The sequence below is a fragment of the Pristiophorus japonicus genome, chromosome 2 (assembly GCF_044704955.1).
Source record: "Pristiophorus japonicus isolate sPriJap1 chromosome 2, sPriJap1.hap1, whole genome shotgun sequence".
Lineage (NCBI taxonomy): Eukaryota > Metazoa > Chordata > Chondrichthyes > Pristiophoridae > Pristiophorus > Pristiophorus japonicus.
In genome coordinates this window covers 306,565,862-306,585,075 of record NC_091978.1, presented here as the reverse complement: position 1 = coordinate 306,585,075, position 19,214 = coordinate 306,565,862, and the positions used below count along the sequence as shown (strand labels likewise).

Below are 19,214 nucleotides of genomic sequence, written 5' to 3'. Positions count from 1 at the left end.
AGACAAGCAGTGAGGAAGAGAGTTTTTGTTTTGTTCATGAAGGATGCCACTGAAGATCAGCTATTATATTAAATGGACCACAGAAAAGTTAAAGATGACCAGTTTTTGTAAGTTCATAGCTTTACACAACTAACCTGTACAGGTTCTCCATCAACCTTCACTTGTCCTGCGATCTCCATCATGTCCAAAGCAAGGTGGCATATGGAATGAGCATGATGGACACATGGCTCTGGCAGGCCACTCACAGTCATGTACTTATCCCCAACTGTCTCCACCTGAATAAATAAGGGCAAAGACCAGACTCCTTAAAAGTTGCTTGCTAAAATAATGATCAATCTTAAAATAGCAGAGATACTAAATCTTGCAATCCTTTCAATTGTAACATAAATTTAAAGCAGGTGAGTCACCATCAGTATATATTCCTTTTAAAGTCTGAGCCTTGAAAAAAACTTTCAACAATAACAACTTGTATTTATATAGCACTTTTAACACAGCAAAACACCAAAAGGAACTTTACAGGAGTGTTATCAGACAAAATTTGACACCAAGCCATATAAAGAGATATTAGGACAGGTGACCAAAAGCTTAGTCAAAGAGGTAGGTTTTAAGAAGCATCTTAAAGAAGGAAAAAGAGGTGGCGTGGTATAGGGAGTAATTTGCTGTGCTTAGGGCCTAACTAGCTGAAGGACCGGCCACCAATGGTGGGGCAAAGGTAATCGGGGATGTACAAAAGGCCCGAATTGGAGGAATGCAGAATTTTTGGAAGGTTACAGGGCTGGAGGAGGTTTCAGAGTTGGGAGGGGTGTGGCCATGGAGCGACTTGAACAGAAGGATGAGAATTTTAAAATCAATGAGTAGCTGGACCAAGAGCCACTGTTGGGTGAGCGGGCTTTGGTGCGAGTTAGGATACAGGTAGTAGAGTTTTGGATGAGCTTAAGTTTATGGAGGGTGGAAGATAGGAGGCCGACCAGAAGAGCACTGGAATAGTCAAGTCAGGAGGTAAGAAAAGCATAGATGAGAGTTTCAGCCTCAGATGAGTTGAGGCAAAAATGGGCGATATTACCGAGGTTTTGGTGATGGAAAGGTTTTGGAGTTGGAAGCTCAGGGTCAGATAGGACACCGAGGTTGCAACAGTCCAGTTTAGCCTCAGATTTAATCATCCTTTCATAACCTATTTCAGTTCAATTTTTTAGATATACTTATTGTTATACTGTAAATTCTGATAACATTGTCAGAGATAGTAGCTCACAGTAATTATTGAGTCTGGCAATGTAAACTAAATTGCCATATAGATTTGTAAAGCTATATTTCTAAAGCTGTAAAACCAGTGGTGCACATATTGGATTGCTAACCCTACCATTTTCCTAAGGAGAATGAGGCATGGTTCGCTCAGGCACAGCTACTCACAGCCAGGAGATCTTTGCGCTTCATATTACCCACCGCAGCAGTACTCCCCAAACCCAGCTACGTGATGTCACCGCCTGCCGCCATAGTGAGTTCGGAGTGGAGGGGAGGGTGTTTAAAGTGTGGGGCAAGAGAGTTGGGAATGGGAGGGAAGATATGGAAGTGAGGAGTGGAGAGTTGGGAGTGAGGGGGAAGTGAATCAGGAGTGGAGGAGTCAGAAATGGGGGAGAGAGTCAGGAGTGGGGATGTCAGGACTGGGGGGGGGGAAAGAGTCAGGAGCAGGGGGCAGTCAGGAGCGGGGTTTGAGTCAGGAGTAAGGGGGGTGGGCAGGAGTGGGGGAAGTCGGGAAGGGGGGGAGTCGGGAGTGGGGGGAGGGAAAGTCAGGAGTTGGGGGGGGTCAGGTGTGGGGGATCATCCAGGAGGGGGGGGGAGAGTTGGGAGTGGGGGGGGGGTCAGGTGTGGGGTGGTCCAGGAGTGGGGGGGGGGAGTCGGGGGAATGGGGGGAGAGTCAGGAGTGGGGGAAGAGAGTCAGGAATGGGGAATTGAGTCAGGAGTGTGGGGGAGAGTTTGGAGCGGGGGAAAGAGTCGGGAGCGGGGGCGGAGACAGTCCGGAGTGGGGGAGAGAGTCGCGAGCATGGGAAGAGAGTCAGGTGTGGGGTAGAGTCAGTTGTGAGTGGGGGAGATTCAAGTGTGAGGGGAGAATGTGAAGAGTGGGAAGAGAGTCGGGAGTGGGGAAAGAGTCGGGAGTGCAGAAACAGGGTCAGAAGTGAGGGGAACGGGTCAAGGCTTGGGGGGAGAGAGTCAGGAGTGGGGATAGATTCAAGAGTTGAAGGGGAGATTTAGGAGCGGGGGGGAGAGTCAGGAGTGGAGGGGAGGGAAGAGGGTCAGGAGTGGGGGGGGGAGTCAGGAGTGGCGAGCGAGTCAAGAGTGTGGGGGGGGAGCATCAGGAGTAGCGGAAGGAGGGAAGTCAGGAGTGGGGGATGAGTCAGGAGTAGCGGGTGAATTAGGAGTAACGGGAGAGTCAGGAGCGGAAGGGAGAAGAGAGCTCTTGACACCACACTGGAAGTACCAAGGAAGAAGAAAAGGTCTTGAAGTGTGGGCTATTAGAACTTGAGATGCTCGACATAACAGGCTGTTGAGGTAAAGCCTGGAACATCATTTAAAAGGGAATGGGACAAGTATTTGAAAAGGAGGAATATAAAAGATCTTCAACACCAGGGGTCAAATGGCCTCCTCCTATGTTGCAATTTCTGTAATTGTATGAAAACTCCCCATTATTGAGTCCAATCCCAGGGAGTGGTTTAGAAATGTTGCTGCTGAGCAAAGTTTAGGATGCTGTGCCCTGAGAGATGTACCCAAACACCGAGCCTGTTGCCCTTTGTGCAATCACTTGTTTGGTTCAGGTTGCTCTGTGGCAGCCGGCTTTGATGTGTGAAGTCCAAGTAAAGATCAGCTCAAACTGAGGCTCACAGTTCAATTTCAGTGAGTTACTGGTGGAATCAAAGTACCGCCCACCTCTGGTTCCTCCCTACAAATCACTGCTTCACCCTTGATTTGTCCTCTTCCTCACCCTCAGATCCCCTCTTCCTCATCCTCAGTGTCCCCTCTTCCTTACCCTCAGTTTCCCCTCTTCGCCAGCCCAGAGGTGGCCTCCTGGTTTATGGCACTTTTCGCACTACTGCTGCTGCCGCAAAACCACAAGCAAAGATATTCAACTGCAGTGTAATCAATCTTGATGAGGTAAATATAATAATATTTGCAGATGTCATGTGATCAGATGTGACACAGTCAAATGTCATGTGATCAAATCTCCAGGAATGCCTCCAATCAGAGTTGGCAGCCCTCTACACATATGGAAAGAATGGCCTTTCAGTGCCAGAAAAAAGCCTAAGAAGCCCTTTTGTGCTTTTATTGCTAATTTGCAGAATACAGTGGGATAAAAGTACCAGTTGAGCTAATTACTAGTGAGAGATCCTCTCAACTTAATATGTCTGCTAGTTTTGAATTATTTTGGATATGGCTTCCACCACACTTCCACTTCAGCTGGCCTTTATTACAGCCAATAAACATTTTTGATGCCTGTATATGTACCAACTTTTCTACAGGCCAAATATGTCCATGGTAGTATCTTCAGATAACGTCAATATTGATTTCCTGCACTCCACCACATTTGATTTCTGCTCAGCATATTTATACAGGTAGAAAATGTGTTTCGTACAAGGGACAAGAGGCTCAATTCCTGCTTGTTAAGGTGTTAAACTCTGTGTAATAGAGCTCATCCTAGTGGACTACTGCTCCACCTCATGGACTACTGTGGTAATGCAACTGCTGATGTAAATACATAGAAACATAGAAACTTACAGCGCAGAAGGAGGCCATTTCGGCCCATCGTGTCCGCGCTGGCCGACAAAGAGCCGCATGACCCTTGGTCAGCAGCCCTAAAGGTTACATATAAACCTATGAACAATGATGGAAAGGCAAAGAGCACCTAGCCCAACCAGTCCGTCTCACACAACTGCGACACCCCTTATACTGAAACATTATATACTCCACCTCAACCGGAGCCATGTGATCTCCTGGGAGAGGCAAAAATCAGATTAAAAACCCAGGCTAATTTAGAGAGAAAAAATCTGGGAAAATTCCTCTCCGACCCATCTAGGCGATCGATACTAGTCCAGGAGATCACCCTGGCCGTATTCTATTCCCTGCAGTACTTACCATTATATCTGCACCGTCCAACAAAAGGTTATCCAGTCTAATCCCAATTACCAGCTCTAGGTCCGTAACTCTGCAGGTTAAGTGCCCATCCAACCATCTCTTAAAAGTAGTGAAGGTTTTTGCATCCACCACTCTTCCAGGCAGCGAGTTTCAGATCCCCACAACCCTCCCCTCAAATCCCCTCTAAACCTTCCACCAATCACCTTAAAACTATGCCCCCTCATAATAGACTCCTCCACCAATGGAAATAGACCCTTACTATCCCCTCAATATTTTGTACACTTCAATGAGGTCTCCTCTCAACCTCCTCTGTTCCAATGAGAACAAATCCAGCCTATCCAATCTGTCCTCATAACTAAGATTCTCCATTCCAGACAGAATTCTAGTAAATCTCCTCTGCACCCTCTATAATACGGTGACCAGAACTACATGCAGTACTCCAACTGGGGCCTAACCAAAGTATTATACAATTTAAGCATAACCTCCCTGCTCTTATATTCGGAGAGGAATTTTCCCAGATTTTTTTCTCCCTAAATTGGCCTGGATTTTTATCTGGTTCTTGCCTCTCCCAGGAGATCACATGGCTCCAGTTGGGGGTGAAGTGTAGAATGTTTCAGTCTAAGGGGTGTCGCATTTGTGGTGAGGCAGACTGGTTGAGCAGGGTGCTCTTTGCCTTTCCGTCATTGTTCATAGGTTTACCTGTAATCTTTAGGGCTGCTGACCAAGGACCGTGTGGTTCTTTGTCGGCCGGCGCGGACACATTGGGCCGAAATGGACACCTTCTGCGCTGTAAATTTCTATGTTTCTATCATACACTTTGCCTTCATCAACTCTCCTGGTTACCTTCTCGAAAAATTCAATCAAGTTAGTCAGACATAACCTTCCCTTAATAAATCTGTGCTGACTGTCCTTGATTAATCTGTGTCTTTCTAAATGAAGATTTATCCTGTCTTTCAGGATTTTTTCCAATAATTTTCCCACCACTGAGGTTAGGCTGACTGGCCTGTAATTACTCGGTCTATCCCTTTCTCCCTTCTTAAACAAAGGTACCACATTAGCATCCTCTAGTCTACTGGCACCATACCTGAAGCCAAAGAGGATTGGAAAATGATCGTCAAAGACTCTGCTACTTCCTCTTTTGCTTCAATTAACAGCCTGGGATACATTTCATCCGGGCCTGGTGATTTATTCAACTTCAAAGTTGCTAAACCCCTTAATACGTCCTCTCTCAATATGTTTATTTCATCTAATATTTCAAACTTCTTCTCCTCGATAGTAGTGTCTGCATCACCCCTCTCTTTTGTGAAAACAGGTGCAAAGTATTCATTAAGAACCATACCAACATCTTCCGCCTCCACACACAGATTACCCTCATGGTCTCTAATAGGTCCACCCTTTCTTTAGTTATCTGCTTGCTCTTAATATATATATAAAACATCTTTGGGTTTTCCTTGATTTTACTTGCCAAGAATTTTTCATGCTCTCTCTTTGCTTTCCTAACATCCTTTTTAATTTCACGCCTGGACTTTCGATACACCTCGAGAGATTCTGCTGTATTTAGCCCTCGGTATCTGTCATAAGCCTCCCTTTTTTTCTTTATCCTACCCTGTATGTCCCTCGCCATTCAAGGGGCTTAGATTTGTTAGTACCTCCCTTTTTCTTTAAGGGCACATATTTGGCCTGAACCCTCCAGATCTCCTCCTTGAATGTTTCCCACTGCTCTGACACTGATTTACCTTCAAGTAGCTGTTTCTAGTCCACAATGGCCAAATGACCTCAGCTTAGCAAAGTTGGCTTTTCCCCAATATAGAACTTTTATTCCTGGTCTATCCTTGTCCTTTTCCATAACTACCTTAACTCTGACTGAATTGTGGTCACTAGCACCTAAATGCTCTCCTGCCTAGCTTCATTCCCTAATACTAAATCCAGAACCGCTCCCTCCCGTGTTGGGCTTGCGACATACTGGCAAAAAAAGTTCTCTTGAATGCATTTTAGGAATTCCATACCCTCTAAACCCTTCACACTAATTTTGTCCCAGTTAATATTATAATAGTTGAAATCTGTTACTATTACTGCCCTACAGTTTTTGCACTTCTCAGAAATGTGCCTACATATTTGCTCTTCTATCTCCCCCTCACTGTTTGGGGGTCTACAGTACACTCCCAGTAGTGCGATCGCCCCTTTTTTGTTTTTAAGTTTGACTCATATGGCTTTGTTTGATGATCCCTCTAAGATATCATCCCTCCTCACAGCTGTAATAGTTTATTTAATCAATACCGTGCCCCCCACCCCGCTTTTTACGCCCTCTCTATCCAGTCTGAAGATCCTGTAACCAGAAATGTTGAGCTGCCATACCTGCCCTTCTTTCAGCCATGTCTCAGTAAGAGCTATAATATAATACTCCCAAGTGTCTACCTATGCTCTCAGCTCACCTGCCTTATTCGCTATACACCTTGCATTGAAGTATATAACATTTAGTACAGCAGACCTCCTTGTTGTCAACTTTCTAGCCCTTGTTTCCTCAGTCCTTCAAATTCACTTTCTACATTTTTGCTTTCCAATTTCATCGTTACTCCCCTTCCTACTAAATCTATTTTCAGGTTCCCATCCCCATGCCAAGCTAATTTAAACCCTCCCCAACAGCACTAGCAAACTGCACCCCCACCCCTCCATGAGGATATTGGTCCCGGCTCTGTTGAGAATCAACCTGTTCGTCTTGTACAGGTCCCACCTCCCCCAGAAGCGGTCCAAATGCCTCAGGAATCTAAGGCCCTCCCTCCAGGACCATCTCTCCAACCACGCATTCATCTGCTCTATCTTCCTATTTCTGTACTCACCAGTTCGTGGCACCGGGAGTAATCTGGAGATTACTACTTTTGAGGATCTGCTTTTTAATCTCTCTCCTAGCTCCTTAAACTCTGCCTGCAGGACTTTATCTCTTTCTACCCATGTCATTGGTACTGATATGGACCACGACCTTTGGATGTTCACCCCCTCATCCCAGAATGCCCTGCAGCTGCTCGGTGACATCCTTGACCTTGGCACCAAGGAGGCAACATACCATCCTGGAGTCACGTCTGCGGCTGCAGAAATGCCTGTCTGCTCCCCTTACTATTGAATCCCCTACCACTATAGCTCTTCCATTCTTTTCCTCCCTCCACACCCCCCCCCCACCCCCACCCCACCACCAGTGCAGCTGAGCCACCCATGGTGCCATGGACTTGGCTCTGGCTGCAAACCCCAGAGGCACAATCTGGTACTCAGAAGAGAAAACTGGTTAGAGAGCGAGATGGACTCAGGGATGTCCTGCACTACCTGCCTAGTCCTCCTCTTCTGTCTGATGGTCACCCACTCCCTTTCTGCCTGCACACTCTTAAGCTGCAGGGTGACCACCTCTAGAAACATGCTATCCACATAGCTCTCAGTCTCGCGGATGCACCGCAGTGACTCCAGACGCCACTCAAGCTCCAAAACGCGGAGCTCAAGTTGGTGCAGCTGGAGGCACCTCCTGCACACATGGTCATTTGGGTTGTATGAAGTGGACAAGACTTCCCACATGCCACAGGATGTGCAGTCCATGGGAATGAGCTGCCCTGCCATCCCTCTAGTTAGACTCAGAACTATCAATCAAAAATGAACTCTAATCCTTAGCAAAACACAGCCAGCAACTGCTCAACAATCAGCTGATTTAACTGACCTTTATTTAAAGACTAAGTACTAACTTAACAGAAAAAAAAACACTCACCCACTACTCACCAATCAGCTGCTTCCCTTGTGCTGACGTCACTTTTAAACTCTGACGTCCCTATCGAATGTTGCCTGTTGAGCCTTGCTTTAAGCGCTCTGCCTCGCCTCAGCTCCCGCTATCGCCGATATACCGATGATGAAAACCATAACCGGGTGGTGTTAGAAAGAAAATGGGCTATTTTCCTGACTGAAGCAGGCCCAAAGGTTTACAAGATCCTGAAAAATGTGCTTGTTCCCGTCAAGCTGAAGGACACGCCACTGAAGGAAATGCACTACTGTCCTGAGCCCCTGGAAGTGGCTGAAAGTTATCATTCTGGTATACGAGATCAATTACATGACGAGAGTATCAGTGAGTACATTGTAGCATTAAAAAACTATCCGTAACTGTCATTTCGGAAACTTTCAGGACCGAGCATTGCGTGACCACTTTGTGGGATGTAAAATGAAGTGATCAAAAGAAAGTTGTTGACAACCCCTAACTTGACTTTTGATTTAGCTTGTCAGACTGCTATATCGATGGATATGGCCGACCAATACTCCCGAGAATTTCGTACCATTTCCAGTCATCAGACAACTGAGGTAAATTGCCTGCAGGTTAAAAGTAAAAGGTAGTTGGGCCCCAAGGCCTCAGCAACTGGCCAAGGTAACAATACATTGAAGTCATGCTATCGGTGCCTGGGACAACACAGTGCTCAAAGCTGTCCATATGTGAAGGCAGAGTGTTTCTTCTGCAAGAAAACTAGGCAACTTGTGAAGGTGTGCCGATTGAAGAGTAAATCGATGTTGAATGCAATAAGCAGAAATCACCAGAGACTAAATAGCATTGAAAAGAAGCAACAGGATGAGGAGATTCTGGAGATATACTTCATCAGGAGCACAAGGGTATTTAACAACAAGTCGCGAAGTATCGTCATCCAAGTAGACTTTGTAGGAACAAGGATACCCATGGAAATCAACACTGGTGCATCTGTGAGCATAGTACCAGAATCGCTATATCTTGACAAGTTGAGTGATTTTCCACTGGAGAAGTCGAAGATAGAGCTGCGAGGCTACTCAGCAGATCAAATCCCTGTGGAAGGACATATCATCGTACCGGTGAAGTACAAGGATCAGTTTCAGAGCTTGCCTCTCTTAGTAGTGGCAGGAGACAAGCCTACCATAATAGATAGAAATTGGTTGGGATCACTGAAGCTGGATTGGAATGATATTTTTCATCTGGAAATGAGATTTGAATCAAAAAATGATGTCATCAAGCAGCATCTGAAGGTGTTCCGTGAAACAGTCAGTCCGATCCAGACTTCAAGGCGAGTATCAGAGTGCAGAAGGACGCTAGCCCAGTTTACTGCACGCCACGTCCTGTACCATATGTACAAGGAGAAAGTGGAGCAAGAACTCAAAAGACTAGAAACTGAGAACGTTATCTCTCAGGTAGATCTAAGTAATGTTGATCACTGTAATGCTGATGCTATGTCTAGGTTGCAATCCCCATCACAAGTTACACCCAATAGGGAAGAAGTGTTCTATTTTTAATACATTGATGAGCTGCCAGTCACAGCTGAACAGATTGGTAGAGCAACCAAATGTGACCCAGTTCTGTCAAAGGTGTATGATGCCATAGCAAATGGCTGACCAAACCAGGTATCAGAGAAAGATATTCATCCATGCTTCATTCGTGGGAATTAATTATCAGTGGATAAAGATTGTATCATGTAGTGTGCAAGAGTAGTTCTCCCAAATAAGTTCAGGTTCAAATTATTAGGAAATCTTCATAACCAGTACCTGGGAATGTGCTTGACCAAGAGTTTTGCATGTAGTTACTTATGGTGGCCAGATCTAGATAAAGATATAGAGGCCAAAACTGATGGTCCTACCGTCAGCTGCCTCCAAGTTTCCTCAGTGGTTTCCCTGTTTTTTTGGTGCTCTTCCCTCCATGGGAGAATGGTGAGGCCCTCATCACAGCAGTTTGGAAGGGCGTGCAATGCCGAAAAAGTCCTCCCGACTACGATTCATCCGAGCGGTTCTCCGTCCCTGCAGGAGAAAAGACCGCCACATAGAAGCAGGTCTTACCTGGATGGTAGGTATGAAGACCTGCAAAAAAAGGTAAGTGAGGATTTGTTTTTCTTCTTTTGCAGCGATTTTGTGTTAAAGGGTTCTCTGCAGGGTTTGTGATTGTTTGTTATTCATCTTATGAACATTTTTTTTTGTGCGTTCCCCCCTCCCTGAGCCCGACTCCACCTTCAGCATAACTTTCTCCAGGATTCCATTTGCTGCCCAGAATGCCACCTACCACCCCCACAGCCCAGAATCGGCATGTAATGCCCATTTCTGCTGGCAGGTGCTTTTTTCCTCCTTTTTTGACCAAAGTTCCGCCCAAAAGATCTTCAACGGTAAATGGGCGGAACTTACCTTTGATCACTTTTGACCCCATAGAGTACATCGTTAGTCAGTGTACAACATGTCAATCAGTAAGCAGAAATCACTATCAGTACCATTACAGCCATGGAAATGGCTTCCCAGGATGTGGCAACGGTTACATGTAGATTTTGCTGTGCTAGAAGGACAATAATTGTTTATTGTGATTGATAGCTATTCGAAGTGGGTAGAGGTGTTTCCGATGTGGAAAATAACAACAAGTAAAACACAAGACAAGTTGGAAGATTGTTTTCTTCATATGGCCTCCCAGAAGAAATCATGTCTAATAATGGGCTGCAATTTTGTTCAGAAGAATTTGCACATTTCATGAGCAGAAACGGTGTGAGACATACCAAGGTTCGACCATACCACCCTGCTTCAAACGTTGCAGCAGAGCGTACAGTACAAATTGTAAAACGTGACCTCATCAAGCCAATGTTGGATCCAAATCCAAAGAAACAGCGGTTGTTGCTGGACCACAAACTAGCAAATTTTCTAATTACTTATCGTAATACTCCTCATACAACTACTGGTAGAACACCAGCAGAGTTGTTTCTCAAACGACAGCCATGAACCAGGTTCTTGTTGTTAAAGCCAAACTTGGCACAGTCAGTAGAAGAGAAACAATTAAGACAGAAAGAGAATCGTGATAGAGGTAGAGAAAGAGAGAGAAGTGTGAAATTTAATCAGAAGGTTAGAGTGAAGAACCATCACTAGAAATGGTTAAAGTGGTTACCAGGGTGGTGAAGATATGTGGCCGTTGCATATATTGGTCAAGCTGTTTGATCATGGAAAGGTTAGGTTTGTTCAAATTGATCATATTTTACCGACAGATGTGGAAGGAGTTGAAAGTTGGAATGATTTGATTATTTCTGGTGAGTCAGATAGTCTTGTTACAAGTAGAGTATCAGCAGCAAATCCTATGTACTACAAACAAGTCCAAGGGAAAGTCAGAATTTAAGTTTGAGTCCAAGTCAGGCAGACAAACAGTCTGAAGTTCTAAAGAGTCCAAATGTAGGTCAAGGGCCACCCTCGGAGAAAGATTCTCCTCAGGCTCAGCCGAGAATGAGTCTAAGTTCGACACCATGTTTGGAAAGTTCTGTTCGAGAGCGAAGGTATCCTCTTCGACACAGAAAATCAGTGGTTAAGTTTAATTTGTAAATAAGTCCATACCTTTTGTTGTGTATAACCATGCAAGTTAAGTAACATGATTATTTTGTTTTGATTACTTTTTCATTAAGGAGGGAGAAGTGTAATATAGAGCTAATATAGTGGATTACTGCTTCACTTAGTGGACTACTGTGGTAATATAACTGCTGATGTAAATACAATAAAAGAGTCATGATGTGTTAGAGCCATCTTACAAAGTCTGTGTGTTAGTAATGTTGTAAGAATATATCACACTTTGCAAAAATTGGTTGCTGTGTTTTCCTATTTTCCAACAGTGACTACACTTCTAAAGTACTTAATTTAGCTGTAAAAGGCTTCCTCCAGTCTGTACGAAAATTGAAGTCTCCCATTATAACTACTCTGTTTTTGCAACAAGCTTCTTTGATCTCTGCGGTAATGTATCTCACTACTTTATAGAACCATAGAATGGTTACAGCACACAAGGACATTTGGCCCGACAAGCCTGTGCTGGCTCTCTGCAAGAGCACTTCAGCTAGTCCCACTCCCCTGCCCTTTCCCCATAGCCCTGCAAATAATTTATCTTCAGGCACTTATCAAATTCCTTTTAGAAAACCACAATTGAATCTGCCTCCACCACCCTTTCAGGCAGTGAATTCCAGATCCTAACCACTCACTGCGTAAAAAAGTTTTCCCTCATGTCTCCTTTGGTTCTTCTGCCAATCACCTTAAATCTGGTTCTCGACCCTTCCTCCACTGGGAACAATTTCTCTCTATCTACTCTTTCTAGAGCTGTTTAAATTGGTGAGGTGACAGGGAGTGGTGCTGCAAGTGGAGAAGGCTTGTTTCTTACTTCAAGGGTTCTGGTCAGACCACTTACTCCAAGTCATGGTTGCTCCAGCTGTCATCCCCCTTAACCTGCAGCATGACAGGGAGTTGAAGCACAGGCAACGAAGAAGAGGACAAGCTGCTTGCAGAGGGAGGAGGAGGTGGAGGAGAAGGGCTCTCAGCAGGATGCCTTACCCACCTAGGGTCTTCTGAGCAATTCTCATACCTCAACCTGAGCCAGGAGCAGTGTGAGAGGCGTCTGCACTTTAGGAAGGAGATCCTCACAGAATTCTTGCAACCAGACCTGTAGCCTCACACCCTCGTGGGGGAAATCTAGAATTGGTATTATGTATTAATGCTTGGGGTCACTAGACACCAGAGGGCGCCGTAGTCGGAGGTCATCAAGCTGTATGCATGTGGCATGCGCGCTTGGTCACCTGTATATAAGCTAGGTGTCTTTGTCACGCAGGCACTCTTGGGCTGGAATAAAGATTGATCAGGTTGCACCTGAGTGAGTTTACAGTGAGCAGACTCTTGAGTCATTACAATTGGCAACGAGGTAATTTAAGAACCTTCGCATGCAAAATGGGGACTGTTGGAATCCTGGAGAGATTTGTGGAGGGAGAGGATTGGGTGGATTTTGTCAACCGCCTGGATCAGTATTTTGTGGCCAACGGCATGGAGGCAGAGGCCTACGCCGTTAAGTGCCGGGCAGTTCTCCTCAATTTACGGCCTCATGAAAAATCTTCTCTCGCCTGTACGTCCGGTGGAAAAAGGGTACGAGGAATTGTGTACGTTGGTGGGTAACCGTCTGAAGCCAAAAGAGGGAATCATCATATCACGCCACCGTTTCTACACGCATGTTCATGCTGAGGGCCAGGTCATGTCAGGATTTGTCGCCGACCTGCAACGTCTTGCTGAGCCGTGTAAGTTCGGGAACATGCTGGAAGACATGCTGCGTGATGTCTTCGTGATAGGCATCAGCCATGATGTGATCCTCAGGAAGCTGTTGGCTGCAGAGACGCTGGATTTGAAAAATGCCATTGCGACTGCCCAGGCATGCCTGACGACGGATGATAATTTGTAGCAGATATCATCGACGAGTCAGAGTTCCACGGCAAGTACTGTAAACAAGATGGCGTCGTCTTCGGGCAGAGCTGCTTACTCGAAACCTGCTGCTGCTCAGAGTCTGCCAACCGGTTCGAACCAGATTTCATCCTGTTGGCGTTGTGGAGGCAATCATTGGCCTCATTAGTGTCGGTTTAGACAATACTCATGTAATGGACGTTCGAAAGTGGGGCATCTTCAGATGTGTCCACAACAGAGCAAGCGTGGTGCGGCTCACCACTTGGTTGATGAGGACCAGTTCAGTGATGGCCCAGATATGCAACCCGAGGAGGAAGTGAATGGACTGTATTCATTCCTGAGCAAGAGCCAGCCGATAGTTGTTAATGTGAAGCTAAATGGCGTGTCTGTATCAATGGAGCTGGATACCAGTGTGAGCCAGTCGATAATGAGCCAAAGGACATTCAACAAGCTGTGAGAGACTAAGGCTGAGAAACCGAAGCTGAGTCCAGTCAATGCCAGGTTGCGTACTTACACTAAGGAATTTATACCAGTATTGGCAGTGCAGCAATCGAGGTATCATATGACGGTGTGGTTCACAAACTACTATTATGGGTCGCCCCAGGTAATGGTCCAATGCTGTTCGGCAGGATTTGGCTCGAGAAAATCAAGCTGAACTGGAATGATGTCAAGATGTTGTCCTCGGTGGATGATACTTCGTGTACTCGTATTGAAAAAGTTTCCTACTTTGTTTGAATTGGGCATTGGTAATTTTACGGGAGCCAAGGTGCAGATTCACCTCGACTCCAATGCAAGGCCTGTCTACCACAAAGCTCAGTCTGTTCCATACATGATGAGGGAGAAGGTTGAAATTGAGCTTGACAGACTCCAGCGTGAAGGGATCATATCACCGGTCGAGTTTAACGAGTGGGCTAGTCCCATTGTTCCTGTGTTGAAGAGTGATGGCACTGTCAAGATTTGTGGAGACTACAAGATTACGATTAACTGATTTTCAAAACAGGATCTGTTATGTATTTAACCCCTTGTAACCTTGCAACTGGCATCACACCTGTCCACACCCAGCATCCCTTGGGAGTACGATATATAAGCAGGCCACCCACTAGGTACCTGCACTCTGGAACTACAATAAAGGAGCTCAAGTCACACTTGCTCATTACACACAGTACTCGGTCTGACCATTTATTATGAGTGTAACAATTGGCGACAAGGTAACAAACTGCGCGAAAATGCAGAGAACAGTCGGCATCCTGGAGAAGTTCTTGGAGGGGGACGATTGAGAGGCCTTCATGGAGGGACTGGACCAATACTTCGTGACCAACGAGCTGGAAGGGGACGAGAATGCGACCAAACGAAGGGCGATCCTCCTGTCTGTGGGGCCATTAACTATGGCCTCATGAAGAATCTCCTGGCCCCAGCTAAACCTACAGAGAAATCCTACGAAGAGCTGTGTACGCTGGTCCGGGAGCACCGAAATCCTCAGGAAAGTAGTTTGATGGCGAGATATCAGTTCTACACGTGTCAATGATCGGAGGGCCAGGAAGTGGCGAGCTACGTCGCCGAACTAAGGCACCTTGCAGGACATTGTGAGTTTGAGGGATTTCTAGAACAAATGCTCAGAGACTTTTTTGTACTGGGCATCGGAAACGAGAAAATCCTTCGCAAGCTGTTGACTGTAGAAACTACGAATCTAAGTAAAACCATAACGATAGCCCAGGCATTTATGCCCACCAGCAACAACACCAAGCAGATTTCGCAGAACAAAGAAGTTTCGGCTAGTACTGTACATAAAGTAACGTCGGTTTTGAGCAGAAATGTACAAGGCAGAATATACATGCGGCTGCTGTGGCCCGACCTCAATTGACCCAGAGTCCGCCATCATCTGTTAATGTGAGGCAGTTAACACCCTGTTGGCGCTGCGTGGGTGATCATCGGTCCCATCAATGCCTCTTTAAGTACTATGCGTGCAATGGCTGCAAAACAATGGGACTTCTCCAATAAATGTACAGGCGAGCTGAAAACCCTGCAAACCACCACGTTGCAGAGGAAGATCGGTCCACAGTGGATCAAATGGAATTGGAAACTCACACGGAAGAAGCAGAAGTGTACGGGGTACACACGTTCACGACGAAATGTAAAATAATGTTGGAAGTTGAACTGAACGGTATTCCAGTATCTATGGAGCTGGACATGGGGGAAAGCCAATCCATAATGAGTAAAACGGCCTTCGACAAGCTGTGGGGGAAAAAGGCACACAGGCCCAAGCTCAGCTCCATCCACACCAAGGTAAGGACTTACACAAAGGAACTAATCCCGGTAATTGGCAGTGCTGATGTCAAAGGCTCCTATGATAGAGCAGTACACGAACTCCCACTGTGGATTGTGCCAGGGGATGGTCCCACGTTATTTGGTAGAAGCTGGCTGGGGAAAATCCGCTGGAACTGGGACGATATCTGAGCGCTTTCGTCCGTCGACGACACCGCATGTACCCAGGTTCTAAGCAAGTTCCCATCGTTATATGAGCCAGGCATTGGAAGTTTCTCGGGGGCGAAAGTGCAGATCCATTTGGTTCCTGGTACACGAACCCATTCACCACAAGGCTCAGGCGGTACCGTACATAATGCGTGAAAAAGTGGAAATCGAGCTGGACAGGCTGCAACGTGAAAGCATCATCGGGGCCAGCCCGATTGTTCCAGTACTCAAGGAGGACAGTAGTTAGAATTTGAGGTAACTATAAAGTAACAACTAATCGTTTTTCACTGCAAGACCAGTACCCGCGACCCTGGCTGGAGGGAAGACGTTCACCAAGCTGGTCCTGACCTCGGCCGACATGATGCAGGAGCTGGAGGAGTCTTTGAAAGGCCTCACCTGCATCAACACGCACAAAGGTCTATTTATTTACAACCAGTGCCCGTTCAGGATTCGGTCAGCTGCAGCGATCTTCCAGCGAAACATGGAAAGCCTGTTAAAGTCGGTTCCTTGTACAGTGGTCTTCCAGGACAACATATTGATTGCAGGTCAGGACACTGTGGAGCACATGAAGAACCTGGAGGCGGTTCTTCATCAGTTGGATCACTTGGGGCTCAGGTTGAAACGCTTGAAGTGTGTTTTCCTGGCACAGGATGTCGAATTCTTAGGAAGGAGAATCGTAGCAGACGGCATCAGACCCACTGACGCCAAGACGGAAGCCATCAAGAACGCGCCGCGACCACGGAACGTGACGGAACTGCGGTGGTTTCTGGGGCTCCTAAACTACTTCGGTAATTTCTTACCTCAGTTAAGCACCCTGCTAGAACCCCTGCATGCGCTACTGCGCAAGGAAGACAACTGGGCATGGAGATATTCACAAGAGCCTGCCTTTAACAAAGCCAGAAATTTACTGTGTTCTAACAAACTGCTTGTCCTATATAACTCATGTAAATGACTTGTGTTAGCTTGCGATGCGTCGTCATATGGGGTCGATGTGTGTTGCAACAGGCTAATGGATCAGGAACATTAAAACTTGTTACATATGCTTCCAGGAGTTTGTCCAAGGCTGAAAGGGCCGACAACCTGGTTGAAAAAGAGGCTCTGGCGTGCGTTTACGGAGTAAAAAAAAATGCACCAGTACTTGTTTGGCCTCAAGTTCGAGCTTGAAACAGACCACAAGCCGCTCATATCGTTATTCTCGGAGAGCAAAGGGATCAATACCAATGACTCCGCCCGCATCCAAAGATGGGCGCTCACGCTGTCGGCATACAGCTATGTAATTCGCCACATACCGGGCACAGAGAATTGCGCAGATGCTCTCAGTCGGCTACGATTGCCCACCACAGGCGTGGAAATGGCACAGCCAGCAGACTTGCTAATGGTCATGGAGGCATTTGAGAATGAGAAATCCCCCGTTACGGCCCGCCAGATCAGGACCTGGTCCAGCCAGGATCCTTTACTGTCCCTGGTAAAAATCTGTGTCCTCTATGAGAGCTGGTCCAGTGCCCCAATGGAAATGCAGGAAGCGATTAAGCCATTCCACAGACGCAAAGATGAGCTGTCCCTGCAGGCGGACTGTCTCTTGTGGGGCAATTGTGTGGTATTGCCCAAGAAAGGCACATTTATTTGGGAACTACATAGCATCCACCCAGGCATCGTGATGATGAATGTCATAGCCAGATCCCATGTGTAGTGGCCAGGCATCGACTCAGATTTAGAGTCTTGTGTATGCCAGTGCAACGCTTGCTCTCAGTTAAGCAATGCGCCCAGAGAGGCATCGCTAAGTCTATGATCCTGGCCATCCAAACCGTGGCCGAGGATCCATGTAGACTATGCAGGCCCATTCCTCGGCAAAATGGTTTTGGTTGTCGTGGATGTTTACTCAAAGTGGATTGAATGTGCAATAATGTCTGGAAGCACGTCCACGGCCACCATTCAAAGTCTAAGAGCTATGTTTGCCACGCACGGCCTGCCCGATGTCCTAGTCAGCGACAATGGGCTGTGTTTCACAAGTGCCAAATTCAAAGAGTTCATGACCCGCAACGGGATCAACCATGTCACATCTCCGCTGTTCAAGTCTGCATCCAACAGCCAGGCAGAACAGGCAAGCAAAGCTTGAAACGTATGTCGGAAGGCTCCCTGCAGACCCAGTTGTCCCGAATACTGCTCAGCTACCGCACCAGACCCCACTCACTCACAGGGATTCCCCCAGCCGAACTGCTCATGAAAAGGGTGCTTAAAACAAGGCTCTCTCTGGTCCACTCTGATCTATATGATCATGTGGAGGACAAGCGGCATCAACAGAGTGTGTACCATGACCGCGCACACTTGTCACGCGATATTAAGATCAATGATCCTGTATTTGTGCTCAATTATGGACATGGTCCCAAATGGCTCGCTGGCATGGTCACAGCCAAAGAGGGGAGTAGGGTGTTTCAGGTCAAACTGACCAATGGACAAACACACAGAAAACTCTTGGACCAAATTAAACCAAATTGAACTGCTGGTGCGGTTCACCAACAGCTACGCACAACCTGAAGAGGGCACCATCAACTTTGACCTTCCAACACACACACAAGTGGCAACTGACATCACAAATTGACCACAAAACAGAACTCATCATCCCCAGCAGCCCAGCAATGCCGGCTGCCCAACAGCCCAATGAAGAACTGACCAATCCAATCACACCAACATTTGTACCGAGACGATCAACAAGGGAGCGCAAAGCCCCAGATCGTCTCACCTTGTAAATAAGTGTATTGTTGACTTCACGAGGAGTGATGTTATGTATTTAACCCCTTGTAACCTTGTAATTGGCATCACACCTGTCCACCAGAGGGCTTAGCTGTTGGAGTCCCAAGGAATCCCAGCATCCCTTAGGAGTAAGGTATATAAGCAGGGCACCCACTAGGTACCTGCACTTTAGAACTACAATAAAGGAGCTAAGGTCACACTTACTCATTACACACAGTACTTGGTCTGACCATTTATTATGAGTGTAACAGGATCAGTATCCATTACCGAGGACTGATGACCTGTTCGCCATGCTAGCTGGTGGAAAGTCGTTCACAAAACTGTATCTGACGTCGGCCTATATGACCCAGGAGCTTGTCGACACTTTGAAGAAACTCACCTGCATCAACACCCATAAAGGACTGTTCATCTACAACAGGTGTCCTTTTGGGATTCGTTCGGCTAAGGCATGTTTCAGAGGAATATGGAGAGTTTACTGAAGTCCGTTCCTAGAACTGTTGTGTTTCAAGATGACATTCTGGTCACAGGTCGCGACACTGTTGAACATCTGAACAATCTTGAAGAGGTCCTACAGCTTCTGGACAAAGTGGAACTCAGGCTGAAACGCTCGCAGTATGTATTCGTGGCACCTGAAGTCGAATTCCTCGGGAGGAAGATTGCTGCTGATGGCA

The 19,214-nt window shown here is 46.4% G+C and overlaps 1 protein-coding gene across 1 annotated transcript in view; it reads right to left on the bottom strand.

Annotated features, from left to right (window-relative positions):
- The window catches only part of gucy1b1 (guanylate cyclase 1 soluble subunit beta 1), a 185,780-nt gene that overhangs the window by 24,557 nt on the left and 142,009 nt on the right, over positions 1–19,214 (bottom strand). The window contains exon 8 of the mRNA XM_070862479.1: positions 135–275. Coding sequence (XP_070718580.1) covers positions 135–275 — 141 coding nt within the window. The remainder of the gene's footprint in view (positions 1–134; positions 276–19,214) is intronic.